Source organism: Podarcis erhardii, assembly GCF_964252035.2.
Source record: "Podarcis erhardii genome assembly, chromosome: 2".
Classification (NCBI taxonomy): domain Eukaryota; kingdom Metazoa; phylum Chordata; class Lepidosauria; order Squamata; family Lacertidae; genus Podarcis; species Podarcis erhardii.
Window position 1 is genome coordinate 31,489,429 of NC_138498.1, and position 15,264 is coordinate 31,504,692.

Below are 15,264 nucleotides of genomic sequence, written 5' to 3' on the forward strand. Positions count from 1 at the left end.
TTTTCTTTTGTAATGTTTCTGACAAATGTTTATTCCGTCACCTCCCTTAGGAGAGTTTAGAACAGTACTGGCTGGGGCTGATAGGAGCTGTAGTCCAAAACATCTGGAGGGCACCAGCTTCATGAAGGGTAATTTAGGAAGAATTTGGAGTGGGAGGGGAACAGACCTTGGAGCCAGATGTTCATTCGGTCTCTGGAGGCCTCAAACTTTTCTCCTTGGAAACCTCTGGATTCTACATTCTGGTGTCTTCTACCCCTAGGCTGTTTTAGACAATGTCCATCTATTCTGGGGAGTATATGTTTGTGTCCTGTGAGTGGGAGAGACCCCTGTGGCATCCATGCCATAACTGTGTGTTTACTATTGATGTTTCCCATGCATGGCTGATGTGAAGGCAACGTCAGCAAGTGACATGGTGATTGGTGGGTGCTTTTGTGGCCATGTTTTGTTTCCAGAGCTACAACTGAAGATGCTGTTGCTGTAAGTACACGGATGCCCCTTTCAAGACCTCTGCAAAGGTCTGCAGGAGGCATGTTGTCCAAGGCAGGGCCAGAAGCACTGTCCTGCCCCGTGCCTTTTCAACACATGCAATGTACAGTGGTACCTCTGTTTACAAACTTAATTAATTCCAGAAGTCCGTTTTTAACGTGAAACCATTCTTAATCTGAGGTAACACTTTAGCTAGTGGGGCCTTCCGCTGCCGCGCATTTTCTGTTCTCATCCTGAGGTAAAGTTCTTAACCCGAGGTACTACTTCCGGGTTAGCGGAGTCTGTAACCCGAGGTGTTTGTAACCCGAGGTACCACTGTATATCTGAATTTTGATCTGAAAGAGACCTGGGTTATACTAGCAGTCTTCCCAGCACATCTTTGGCATTGTGGGGGACAAAGGATTTCCTTGGTAGAGAAGGAAGGCAGTATATGGTCCAGATCAGGAAACCAGCAGATTTTTTTTTATTTTTTAAAAGTAGAGCGTTTACGCCATGGGTAGGCAAACTAGGGGCCGGATCTGGACAACCGCCTTCTAAATCCGGCTTGTGGACAGTCCGGGAATCAGCATGTTTTTTACATGAGTAGAATGTGTCCTTTTATTTAAAATGCATCTCTGGGTTATTTGTGGGGCCTTCCTGCTGTTTTTACATGACTAGAATGTGTCTTTCTATTTAAAATGCATCTCTGGGTTATTTGTGGGGCATAGGAATTTGTTCATTTTTCTTCCCCAAATATAGTCCGGCCCCCCACAATGTCTGAGGGACAGTGGACTGGCCCCCTGCTGAAAAGGTTTGCTGACCCCTGCTTTACGTGATAGGGAGCAAAGCACCCAGTTTAAAATAACAAAAAGAGATACATGAAAAGCAAGGGCCTCAAACAGAACAGCAAGCATTTGCTGGTCCATTTGTAGCATTGCGCATTTGGAGGGCAAAAGTGCTGCAAGAAGACATCCAGTGAAAAGCCCTGGGCATTGCTAGTAACTTCTGGCAAAGGTAACATCATTTGCAACAAGATAAATTGGAAAAGCCAGGAGCAATTTGAGGTGTATCCAAGCATCTTTCCAAGATCACCTTGGCTAAAAGAAAAATTAGCACCCGTCTGGGAAAAGCATGTCTCTCTGATGCCAAGAATGGGGGAAGGAATAAGAACAAGCACTGCTATTCCAGACAGAGAACGTGAGGGTTATGAGGATGCAGAAATGGCAGCTTTGCATTCCTCGTTCTTGTTGTGATGGTGGTGACAGATCTTCCCAATAAAGAGCACCAAAAGGCACCCCTCTTGTTACACCTAATTTGAGAAGCAGTACAAAAATAATCCAGTGTTGCAAGTGTGGTTTTAGAGAAAGGCTTCTATTAAGACACTGGAAAGTGGATGATGAAGCTAGTTTAAGATCTTGGTTCGCCAGGGCCAAAATAACAAAATGAGGAGGAAGCTTAGCAAGCCCCCTAAACTCAAGAGTTGAAATGCTAATTGGATTTAAAACGTCTGCCATAACGCTTTAAGGTCCAAGACACAGCTACGTTTGGATCCAAACATAAATGCTGCAGTCGAGAGGCAGTACTGCTAAAAAGACCTGTATCTGCCTTAACTCAGATTCAGCCAGCAATCGCTATTGGTGGATCTTGAACATAATCCATACACAGACCTTCCTCACACACACCTACCTCACTCCCCTAACAGATTTCATGGGCAGCAGATTTAAAGTACTATTAAAACCTGGCTAGGTTGCAGCTCCTTGATGAATTATTGTGTTTTTACTTTTGAGAGGTAGTGTTTCGATTTTCCATTTCAGGTGCCAAAATGTCTTTGGAATAAGTGAGGCTTCTTTTGACCCTCGTGTGTTTTATACCTCCAGTGTTTACCACTTCGGGTGTTTCTTCTGGAAAAAACAAGGTAAGTATGAATCGGGGTGGTCAGGTGTCCTGTTTTACATAGGATAGTTCTCTCTTTTGAAGGATTGACAGAGGACAGTCCTCTACCAGAGGGCCAGCCAAACTGAGTCTGATTTAAAGAACTGTAAGAAGGAAGACGCGGGTGGCACTGTGGGTTAAACCACAGAGCCTAGGGCTTGCCAATCAGAAGGTTGGCGGTTCGAATCCCCGTGACAGGGTGAGCTCCCGTTGCTCGGTCCCTGCTCCTGCCAACCCAGCAGTTTGAAAGCACGTCAAAGTGCAAGTAGATAAATAGGTACCGCTCCGGCGGGAAGGTAAACGGTGTTTCCGTGCGCTGCTCTTGTTCACCAGAAGCAGCTTAGTCATCCTGGCCACATGACCCAGAAGTGCAAGTAGATAAATAGGTACCACTCCGGCGGGAAGGTAAATGGCGTTTCCATGCGCTGCTCTTGTTCACCAGAAGCAGCTTAGTCATCCTGGCCACATGACCCAGAAGCTGTACGCCGGCTCCCTCAGCCAATAAAGCGAGATGAGCGCCGTAACCCCAGAGTCGGCCACGACTGAACCTAATGGTCAGGGGTCCTTTACCTTTACCTTTAAGAAGGAAGAGCAGGAGCCCTGAAGTTGCCCATCAACAGATCTCAGTTCCTGGTCAGCATTATGGCACAAGCCAGCTGGGGGTCTTCCCCACTATGGTGAGATGTCCTGTATTTCTCCTTAAGTTATAGTAATTATTTCAAATGTGTGCTTATACATAAAAATTTCTGCTTGCCGATTTTACCCTCATTTGTCCTTTTCACCCCTTTTCTTTTTGCAACACTAATACAAACTGTAAAATAAATTATAAAAGCAGTGTACCTTTCCCATAACTGCTTGCTTAATTTCTCATATATCTTTGGACATTTCATTAGAACGGTGAGGTTTTCATTTGTTTTTTGTTTTTACTCTTCATTTCTTTTTTTGGAAGATACAGAAAACATTCCAGCTGGAAGGGTTTGAGAACAAGACAGCCCAGGCTATTAGGGTTTGGGGCTGTTGTTGCTTCTGTGAAACGTCCTGTGGGGAGGAAAATGAAATTAAGCAAGCGATGGGAAAGGTGTGTTTTGGCAAGTGATTTTATGTATTTTTTTAAATTAAAAAAAAAAAGAAACCTGTATCAACCAGCTTTGCAGCCTTAACAAACCACGCTGATAGCAGCAGCCAATTTAATTAAGAGAAAAGCAGAACCTCATTGCCTTTCTGTCACGGAAGGGTAGAGGAGAGATGTTGGAGGAAAAAACTCTCTACATGTGAGAAACAGATATTGGCTGTATCGGAGGAACGAAAGACAGCAAAGGCCATAAAAATGTCTGAGTTGTCACAGCCGTTTTACCAGCAGCTCTTACTCATGTCACCCTGAAACGCCAGCTTCGGCTATGCCACTCCCTACCTAGGAACTAACTACATGGGCTGCTGATTGCCCCATGGTGCAAGGGGAAGGGGGCTGATAGAGGGAAATTCATTGACCTGCCAGCAGGAATGCCAGCTTGGCTCTGCAACCATGGGTGCCCGGGGCTGTGGGTGCCATGTAGTGTGCATGGCCCTGGCACCAAAATTTGTGGGTGTCTGGTCCCTTCATGGTGAATTTTGTGGGTGCCTGGGCACCCAGGGCCCCAGAGAGTTGGCACCTATGCCTGCCAGGACCAGTAACAAGCCACAGAGCTATTGGGAAGGGCCAGTCCAAGACAACTCTGATGGGTGAGGGAGAAATTGCAGTTGGGAAGCCCTCCACCCATCTTGTTATTGCTCCTGCTCTTTAGATTTGGGCTTCTGCGAGATACATTATCTTTCTTCATGCCATGTAGGTTAGATGGGTAGCATATAAATAATAAAATTATTATCATTATTACATCTTTCTATCTCCCATTTTGCACCCGATGCCCTTCAACATTTCTCCGATGAAGATAGGGACGTCCTATTCAATCATCACCATCATAATTTCATTATTTATATCCCACCCATCTGACTTGGTTGCCTCAGCCACTCTGGGCGGCTTCCAACATATATAAAACATAATAATAAAAGATTAAACAGGGTTGTTGGGTTTTTTTAAAAAAAAAACCTATAAAGGGCTGCCTTCTAAAGGTTGTATATAGTTACTTCTTTCCTTGGCTCGGTTGTTGCATAACTCCATAACCTCCAAAATGTCTCTGATGAAAATAGAGGCATCCTAAGGAAAAGCAGGGCACTCCAGGATCAATTTCGGCTTCTGTAAATCCAGGGCTGTCCCTGGAAAATAGGGACACTTGGAGGGTCTGAACTTCTAACATTGGGCAATTTGTGAACAAAATAATCTTTTAATCTTGTCTGGCAGCTCACCCGCCTGTCACTTGCTCCCAGAGACTTTACATGGCAAGGCCAGTCTATGGACATACGAGATGCTGTTTTACTTTATTCCAGATCCTTAACCGAATTTTGTTTATCCACAAAGCTAAAGATCTGAGCTATTACATCATCTCTCACACTATTATCACAGGAAATTAACATGATCCACCATTTTTAGCTAGTTCAAACCAAGTAGATAGCTCTCTGTTACCCCCTCACCCAGTATATTGAATGTGTGGGTGCTTGATTTTAAATATTCCTCTGTAGTTCTTTAAAATATACAGGAAATGCCCTCATCCTAGTTCTTTTTAAAAATAAAATAAAATCATAATGTGACCTCTTAATACAGTAATATTTGAGCTTACAGAGTTCCTTTGAACTGTGCATCATAGCATTATATTTCCTGGCAGTACTTTCACAATACCCATCCCACACATTGAATCATACAGATTGCAACTTCATATATATGTTTTGATCCAGCTCATAGATGGTGTCACTTTATAAAGCCATGCATACCAGTTCTGTGAACCGCCCTGATCTTTTCTGTGAACACCCTGAGACCTCTGGGTATAGGGCAGTATATAAACCCAATTAGTAATAATAATAATAATAATAATAATAATAATAATAATAATAATGTGGAGCAACCTCTAAAGATCTGATGGATGGGTTCTTCCCTTAAATTCATTTTAAGGATATGCATTCAAGCTGACCCTTCACATGCTATAGTTTCCTGCAGAGTTTGGCCCCAGGCCTTGGAATATTCAAGTGCTTGTGTCTCCTGCTGGAAGCCCCCTGCTGTTTGGATTGGGGTTTTCAAAGCACCATTCCCCACCCCCCACCCTTTTGGATTCACAAATATTTTCTATTTTCAAGAGGAGGCCTTGATGTGCGTTGGCGTGGTCTCTTTAAATGCAAACAAAAGAGACCACGCCAACGCACATCAAGGCCTCCTCTTGAAAATAGAAAGCTTATTTATTTCGGTGAGGAGGTTGAAAGAGGGTCTTTATAGGAAAACTAAACACGGTCAAATATGACCTGGAGGCAAATACCATAACTCTGTGTGTGTCCTAACAGCAAGTTACACTTGTGGTTGGTTGCCTTAGGAGATAACAACATCCTCTGCAGCCCCTTCAAATTCAAGCCCTAGCTAATCTGCATTCTGCTTGTACCTTGTTAATTAGCAGATTTCTCGTTTGAAAATACTTTTTAAAAACTTGGCTGCATTACATTTAAATAATGAAAATTATGGCCTGTTGCTTTTTTGGATAGGTATTACATGTTTACAGTAAAGAGAGCTTCCTTTTTCTGGGGTTACTGACCTGTAAAATACTACATAAGACTGAAGAAGTGCCAAGAGTGATCCCTGAAGGAGTCCTCAATGGCTAACGAGCTGCTTTAATTAGAAGAGATGGTCACATAGCTGTTGCTTCAAACATTCATGCTTTTTCTCACATGTCACGTTCCCTATAAAGCTAAAGGGACCCCTGACCATTAGGTCCAGTCGTGACCGACTCTGGGGTTGCGGCGCTCATCTCACTATTGGCCGAGGGAGCCAGCGTACAGCTTCCAGGTCATGTAGCCAGAATGACTAAGTGCTTCTGGCGAACCAGAGCAGCGCACAGAAACGCCGTTTACCTTCTCGCCAGAGCGGTACCTATTTATCTACTTGCACTTTGATGTGCTTTCAAACTGCTAGGTTGGCAGGAACAGGGGCCGAGCAACGGGAGCTCACCCTGTCATAGGGATTCGAACCACTGACCTTCTGATCGGCAAGTCCTAGGCTCTGTGGTTTAACCCACAGCGCCACCCACGTCCCACACATTCCCTATGCTGGTATACAAAAAGATGTAAGCCCAGAGCACACTGTCGTACATAAAACCTGCACGGAGATCTGTTTTATGCCGTGTAGACGTGCCTAGAAGCTATGATTTGCAGTGAGTTCTCAACATGTACTTGAAGTGATGGACATCATCATGCTTTTCCCTCTCCCCTATACCTGCGTGCACCTGGGTAGGCAAAGCACCTTGTGGAAGCAGATAACTACTTTCGTGTAACTTGCACGTTTTCTGAAGCCACCATCTGCTAGCAGGCAAAACATGAAACAGGACATGGCGTCTTCTGGGGACAATGGAACTTGTGCTCATTTGTAGATCTGGGAGGACTCTCACACCATGCAGGACAAGGAGATAGCAGAGCGGCATTTAAAAAATAGCAGCAAGGGCAGCAGGTCATTGAAATGCTCCAAGTAGCCACTCTTGAAATGCAGCCTCTGCGTATGTGCTATAAAACTGGCTCTTTCCCCCTCGCGGAGCTGGATGTAAGACAGATGGACAGACAGATAGATATGTTTATTGTTCAACCCTTTATCACAATAGAGGAAGAAAAGGGCAAAATATATACAGCTTCTACTTGTTTGCTTGTTCCTTTTTTATTTTGGATCCATGGCTTCTCTGGGAGGCGTGTATACATATTGTTAACAATTGGTCTTTGATTAAATTGATGGCTACCAATGGGATCATTAACATTTAGGTCTTAGGTGGGAGCTATTTTGAAGGCAGGCAGAACGAGATTACAAAGGCATTCCTAGCTGAGGATGCAGCACAAACAACTGGGAAGTCAAAGCAGTGCTTATCCCTGCCATGATGCTATTGAAGTTGTCTATATGGTGTCCAGGGTGCAGTCTGGTAGCATTCACAGAGTTAGGGAAGAGCATGAAAAACATAAAGCCACAGCCCAAGCTGTCACAACATACAAGCAACCGGCTCTCAGAGAAGAAGGCGGAAGTTGGGGGGGGGGAAGGATACCACGCTTAATTTGTGGAAAGTGGCATTCTGGGATATAGCTCTGATTGACAAAGTCTAAGCACTTCACAGGTTTCCAAAATTATGGAGGCTGGCTGTGGTGACTTAAGAGCATGCACTCTGAGCCTGCTCAGAAGTATTATTCCCTTCAGGTTTATCTACGGTTGCAGAGAAAAATGAATCCCAACAAATGAGTGATATGAAAATATCCTGTTCCTAGGTAAGTTCCGGCTCAAAATAAGCATTTGCCAAGCCTGTTTTGTTCAGCAGAGAAGCTATTGAGAAAAGGCATGCTGTGTGTGAAATAACTGTGTGTTATGGTGTCACTAGACTCGTCAGCAAAGCTGTCTGCCCATGATGGCAAAGCCAGGCTGTCCCTCAGAAATAGCATGGTATTCTGGGTGAGCTCTGTGCTTTGTTAAGAGGTGCCACTCTGGGCATGGGACTCAGAAGCTGACCATGAAGGCCTGTCCCTCAGAATGTTTCCCTTGGCTGCTAAGCAAGTGACTTCATCCTTTCCTGGTTCCACAGCACTTCTGCCAATAATAGTATTAGCACATCCGCTTGGTGGCCAGTTCCTTCCCCACCTCTCCCCCATCTTTCTCTCCTGGCCTCCCCACTCCCATTCCCTAAGAATGTGACCTCACCACACACATGTTCAGCAGGGGTGTTCTGGACCGTGTGTTTGGTTTGAACAAGGGCTAGGCCGAGGCATGGAGGAGACAGGGGTGAGTTGGGAGGTCCAAATTCTTGTGCCAGAGAAATACTGAAGTTAACGCTACCAAATTACAAATATACGCATTCAATGTTGACAATGTTCTGAGGACACCTTCCTTGCACATGTTTTAAGAGCACCAAAAACAAAAAGAAATTAGTGTGAGAATTTCACAACAGAATCGCTGCGATTTTTATTCATTTGGAACTGTGGTTCTCAGCAGGCCTGCGTACACACCATACATTTAAAGCACATTTCCTCAACCAAAGAGTTCTGGGAATTGTAGTTTGGTGCTGGGAATTATAGTGCTGAGGGGGGAAACTAAGTTCCCATGATTGTTTGGGGGGGGTATGTGCTTTAAATTTATGAGTCACGGGCTCATAATTTAAAACCCTTGGGGTCCCTTTCCTCACATGCAAAACCATACCCTTGTGGTACAAGGTACCAGCCCTTCCAGGAGTTGTGGAGTGCTTGTGTAAAAATGGAAGCTTAATTCCTTACATGAGAAAGAGCAGTTGAAAGGGAAGTTTGCCAGGGTATTGCTTAGTTGTTCTAATTGCTTCTGTAGGTTTAATGCAAAAGCAGAATTAGTGAATTCCATGGCACAAAAATGTAAAACATGGCGTAAAACGCACATTCCCCAAGTCGAAGGCCTAATCAGCAGAGCTAACCAAGAGACTCTGGGTCTGGATGCCTGCAGGGTATAGCAACTTCCTGTCAGGCCCAGCAAAAATGATGGGGGCTGCCAGAAACAGAAACTACAATTGCTTTCACCATTTTGAATCCATGGAAGTTTCCCTTCCAATGCAAATAGCAGCAGGGACCCTGATCTGGATTGGGTCTGCTGCAGTGGGTAAAGGGGTCAAGCCCTCTAATGACCTCTCCAGGTCCTGATGTGGATGGGTGTGTGTACATGTATAGAAAATTGGTGGGAAACCTGTTTGCTGTTGCAGTTTTCCACCCCCCCACCCCCCGGACCTTCACATCACTATGAAAGATGTGCTCAGGCCCAACTGCTCACAGGAGTGTTTGGTGGCAGTAGTATGCAGCAGGAACAGGAGGATTTGTTCAGCTTGGAAAGACTCCTCAAAAATAAATGCACGGCTAACAGGACCCTATGGTGCTCAATGCTAAACAATTGTATAGCTTTCTCCCTGTTTTGTTCTACAGGGACAGGTTTCTTATTTTACTGTGTCTGCCTGGAACAAGGATGCTGGCAGTAGAGGCAGGCCAGACATTGCAGGCCTTCCCTGTCCAGCAGGGAGGCTTGGATACCAACAGAGCCTTGTTCAGTAAACCATTGAACTCTGCTCACTTCACTCATGGTGTATGGCTAACCTCATGCCAAGGAACTGAGACGGCAGCTTGGGGTATGGAAGATAGAACTTGGTGAAAGACTGCTGCCTTGGTGCTAAGCTATTTGCACCTAGTCCAGAAATGAGCAAATGTATAGACAGGAAGCCTCTGAATGGACTGGCACCTCCTGTTCCCATATTTCCAGGAAGAAAAGGGCGAGTGCCCTTTGCAGCAAACCACACCATGTATTCCAAACTGGCTCAGTGAATAGGGCTGGGCGTTCAGGCACTAACGTGTGTCACGCTGAGTAAAGAGAAGAATATTTGCCAAGGTTAGAGAAGGAGGTATTTACAGATAACAAGGGAGGAGTTGGAAGGAGAGAGCAGATTAAGGATATTGATAAGGTCCAGGAAGAGGAAGCACGGAAGGAGGCACAGTTGCATTGCTGAAAACTCTTGAGACTTAAAATCTGAAATGAAACTGACAGCCTAAACGTCAGAGGTCAACAGCAAATAGAAGGGGCCTGATTAACAGGTGACATTAAACATAATTTTAAAAAAATGTTTGTCAATAAACAGCCTTGTGGGCCATTCGGAACAACTCATTAGGGATAGCTCAGTTGGCAGAGCTTGAGACACTTAATCTCAGGGCCATAGGTTTGAGAAGATTCCTGCATTGCGTGGGGTTGGACTAGGTGTTCCTCATGGTCCCAACTCTACAGTTCTGAGATTCTGGGCCCACAAACCAGAGGTTTCCCCACAATGGGCATAAACAATGGACAATAGATAAGGTCCTTGGCCAGCTGGGATCTAGTAGTGAGATCCAGTGGTGGTGGTGGAGCAGCTGCTTTGGTTGCAGATCCCAGGTTCAGTCTCAAGCATCTCTGGGAAGGTCGTGGAGAGATGTCTTCCTGAAATTCTGGAGAGCTGCTTCCAGTCATTGTAGGTAGCAATGAACTAGACTGACCAGTTGTCTGACTTCATATAAGAGAGATTCCTATCTTCCTAAGAATGACTGAACCAGGCAACAAAAGTGGGTTTTGTTTCAAGTCCGGAAGGATAAATACATGCTGCCTATTGCACAGTGGTCTGAGGTCTTCACTGCCCTTATTTCATATAAGCACCAATTCAAAGTGGATACCTCCTTGGGCATCTGGAAGGCTTCTATCATCTTATATGTTTAACATTCCTCTTCTGATAGTCACTGTATCTACAATGGGAACTGTGTTCTACTGGTATTATTCATATTATCTGCATATTACTGCTGTTTGTTTCCCCTTCTTTTGTTTTTTAAATTTTAATTCCTCTTGATAATGAACACAGTACAGAAAGGACCAAGCCTTGAGGTCAGCGTGAACAGAAATTGTGCAATCCTGTTTTAAATATTTTGTGGAGGGGCAAGGGAGGATTCTAGCAGGACATGTGTTTTCAAAGGCTGAGAATGGTAAAGCAAGAATAAAATAAGAAAATCAGTCTAAGGACACTTGTATAGAAGAAGTGTCATTATTATCTAGGAGGGTGTGAGTCCCAGTCTTAGAGCAGAGGGAATGATTGTGCATGGGGAGTCAATCCCATAAGAGCAGAAGTTAGATTAGTGTGATGATCTGACTGGGAGTATTGACACCAACTTAAGGCTTAAGACTTGGGGGCAGAGGGAAGAGAGAAGGACCAGAGGTTTGAAGCAGGGGGAAAACCTTGTCCAAGGAAAGTGGGGTGATTGTTTGATGAGGATAAAGGTCATATCAGAGGTCAAGGCTGGGTTAGGGCAGATAAGTAGGGTTAGAAATAAGCAAGTAGGGAAACACTGCAAGGTTAGAGCCAGGTGACGTTATTGGCTGTATTTTGTCCATCTGTCAGCAGATTCAAGGCTCAGAGTTGGGTTTGATTAAGTACCCGCTGAAAATAACGTATGTATCGTATTCATCGCTGAAGACGGCATTGTCGCGCTCACCCTTGAAGAGCCTCACCCAGATTTCATCTTGGTCCTGCAGCTCCAGCATGAGGCTCTGGCTCTGCATGATGCTTCGGTCGCTGGCCTGGGCATACAAGATGGCCGCCTCAGCCCCATTGTGCATTATGTGCAGGTAGGTTTCCTTCTGGTTCCAGGTGTGCACATTGAGACTGAAAAAGTAGATGCCGGGCACATAGCAGTAGAACTTGCCCATGAACATGTTGAAGTGTCCATAGAGGTTCACGTACTCGGTGTCAAAGACAAGAGTCTGGTAGTAGTCGTTGCTGTGCAAGGGTTTTCTTCGGCCCACTGAAAAGGCAGCGTAGTTGGTCTTGGCCCGCTCCCCCGGGGCCCCTATGTTCCCCTTCTGCCCCTTGAGGCCCGCCTGGCCCCTGCTTCCCGTAGAACCAGCCTTGCCCAGCTTCCCTTGGGGGCCACGTTCACCACGGTCCCCTTTCTCACCTGAGTAGTGAAGAGATCATAGATGAGCATCATTTCAACGTAGGCAACCTTGGCCTCCACATTCAATCCAATGGGCAGGCCAGGGAGCAACTTATGCATTTTTATATAATGTACAAATAAATAGAATAATCATTCCACCCACGCTTGGGAGAGAAATCTAGAAGGGGAATTTGTCCAGTCAAAACAGAACAATCACTTGTTGGCTGCATAAACATCATCACCTCACATTTAAAGCACATTACACTCCCTCCACCAAAGAAGCCAGGGAACTGTAGTTCTCCTCACAGAGCTACAATTCCCAACACCCGTAACAAACTACGGTTTCCATGATTCTTGGGGGGGAGCATAGAATCATAGAAATGTAAAGTTAGAAAGGACCCCAAGGGTCATCTAGTCTAAATGCGCTAAATGCATTGTGTTTATGCAGTGGTATATCATGTCCACCCTTGTGGTGAGGAGAATTTTACCACAAATGATGCCCTCAGTTCCCCAGTTTTCAGAGTGGGTCCAAATGTGTGGGAAAATTCTCCTTGCTGCCAGGGTAGGCACTAGATTGGTGTCTGCCCATCTCGAAAACTTATCGCTTGGCAAATCTTCTTCTGTATTAAATGGAATTTAATTTTACCAGAAGCATATCTGCAGGCAAAATCGGAGTTTTCTCCTTTGCAAAACGTATGAGACAAGGATGTAATTGGAGTGAAGTGAAATATTGAAATGTCTTAATTAATTTTATTGATTTAATTATGAGTCAATAAAATTGTTTTTTTTTAATTAAGTTAATTAAGGAATCGGAACCATAGCTGTGGGTAAGAACATAAATCTACCTCCTCTAGGTCTTAAATATTGTCAAATATGCACGTTACATACACACACACACACACACACACTCAGCTACAGCCATGTCTAAAATGTATTGGGAGGGTAGAGGTTCAGCAACAGAGAGGCCGCCTCTGATGACACAATTTCTCCATCTTTCATATTCTTCCCAGGAAATCAGGCCATGTCCTAACGCAACCTCTGGAGTCCTGGGCTTGACTCAAGACTAATTTGGTGGTGTCACTTGGCCTTCTTTAAGAAAAGAGCTTGGATAAAATTATGATAACAGCTCCTCCAGGCCAGGAAATTTATTTAGCTTATACAGTTTCTTCCCAACCGGCCCCTCTGGAATCTAAAGAACCCAGCATTTCATCCAAAGGCAACCGCCCCACCCCTTATAACCAGAGCCTGAGGACACTGAAAAATCAAACTCGCTGCAGCTTTTGGAACTCCACTCCACGGCAGCTCTAAACTGCCTGCTCCATGCATACGGTTTTGCTTAGGCCAGAGGGCATTTCTGAGAACAGGCCAGATAAGAGGCCAATGGAGAATGCTGTGATCCTGCCCCTACGTGGAACAGATGGCTGCCAGGGCACAGCCTGGAGATCCACCATGTGCCTTGAAGTTCTGTGTTTCATCAGGCAACATGGCAGCTGCAGCTTCCTCTGCCTGTTCCTCTCCCGGCTCTCTCCCGCATCTGCAGTAATAGGAATGGGACCCAGAGAAGGAACTGGCAGGAGACACTATGGCTATGTTCGGACACAGGATGGGAGCATCTGTCCTTGGGCTTATGGGGTGTGCCCACTCCTACCCTGAGCTGGAAGGTTTGGAGGAAACGTCTAAGTGCATTTGGCCAGATGCGCTTAGAAAGCTCCCCTTGATTGGAAGCTCTGGGGCTTCAAAGCACATTCAACCAAGTTTACTTAGAAGCCTCTTCAGACCTTCTTGTCAGAAGTAGAGCAGGCATGCCCAATCCATCCACCCCCAATTTGTGCCTCGTGATTTTTGAACACCCGAAGAGGACCATTGACTGTCTCCTAATGTGTGGGATGCTACCGAGCAAAGGCTTGGCATCTGAATACAGCATCCTGGGGTAGAGTTGGTGTCCCTTACCTTTCAGGATGGTAACGTTGATCTGAGGCATGGGCTGGTACATGGGGTATGCTGAAATGCGCTCAGGAGGATCGCAGCATCGCACGCATTCTGACCCTCTGGGCCGCTTGCTGTATTTCTCATGGTGATTCTCGGGCCTGGGAGGCAGAAACAGCACAGGCAGGCTAAGTCACAGGGCCAGGGAAAAGGGGGAAAGGGCACATGGTGTCTCCCCTGGGAGAGATCTCAGGAAAAGGCCCTTGTTTTGTTACCACAGCCCTATCCTTTTCCTTAATGTCATAGCATCACTAAAAATACATGGAAGAAAGAGTAAATGTTGCTGATGTGAATTACTGAGAGCCGGGTCACTGAGATGGGACATGTTTATTGCAGCCCCTAAATAAACTAGTTTCTCCCCAGTTGCTCCACTCTCCCAGGCTCCTTGTTCAGGACTAGGTTTTTCACTCGGGTTGATGGAGACATATGTCCCAAATTTGCAATAGGAGCTGAAAGCCACCATGCTTCCCTTTTCCCACTGTCTGCCACTACCTCAATCTCAATTCCAGCCCTAGCCTGGGTGGCCTCTCCTTTTGCCCCAAGAAGGAATTGGCTTGTAGTGCTGAAACACTCTTCCAACGCTAACTGTTTCCAGGATAATCTGGGCAAGGATGCCATATGGTTGCCTAACAACAATGGCCAACTAGGCTGGGTTTGCCCCTAACGGAGTTAGCAATGGTGCCTGATTGAGGAGTCCAGATCTGGAAACACAGAAAGGGAAAGAGGCAACAGCATACTCTCAAAACATTTCGTAGGAGAAAACTGGGGTGCTTGAAACACGCTTCTTCTCATGCCACGTTGTGTCCAGCACTGACTTCAGAGCAGGGTGTGTTAGTAAATTGACCATAAGTTTCCTTACATTGAGACACGGATGGAGCTGTGGGTTAAATCACAGAGCCTAGGACTGGCCGATCAGAACGTCAGCGGTTCGAATCCCCGTGACGGGGTGAGCTCCCGTTGCTCGGTCCCTGCTCCTGCCAACCTAGCAGTTCGAAAGCACATCAAAGTGCAAGTAGATAAATAGGTACCACTCCGGCGGGAAGGTAAATGGCGTTTCCGTGCACTGCTCTGGTTCGCCAGAAGTGGCTTAGTCATGCTGGCCACATGACCCGGAAGCTGTACGCCGGCTCCCTTGGCCAATAAAGTGAGATGAGCGCCGCAACCCCAGAGTCTGCCACGACTGGACCTAATGGTCAGGGGTCCCTTTACCTTTCCTTACATTAAAAAAACAAAAAAAAATTGTGTGAAAGTAGTTGCAACCCAAATACATTCAGCAAATGTTTGCTATCTGGATAGGCAGTTATATGGAGATCGAAGAGGCGTTCTATG

The 15,264-nt window shown here is 45.5% G+C and overlaps 2 protein-coding genes across 2 annotated transcripts in view; one reads left to right on the forward strand and one right to left on the reverse strand.

Moving 5' to 3' along the window:
• The window catches only part of CANT1 (calcium activated nucleotidase 1), a 158,704-nt gene that overhangs the window by 120,851 nt on the left and 22,589 nt on the right, over positions 1-15,264 (forward strand). The gene's annotated exons all lie outside the window — the stretch shown is intronic.
• On the reverse strand, positions 7,076-14,459 carry C1QTNF1 (C1q and TNF related 1). The gene is made up of 2 exons (XM_081849998.1): positions 13,900-14,459; positions 7,076-11,970 (listed from the first exon to the last, which is right to left on the reverse strand). The coding sequence occupies exons 1-2, from the start codon at positions 13,940-13,942 to the stop codon at positions 11,420-11,422; spliced, it is 594 nt and encodes a 197-aa protein (XP_081706124.1). The 5' UTR covers positions 13,943-14,459; the 3' UTR covers positions 7,076-11,419.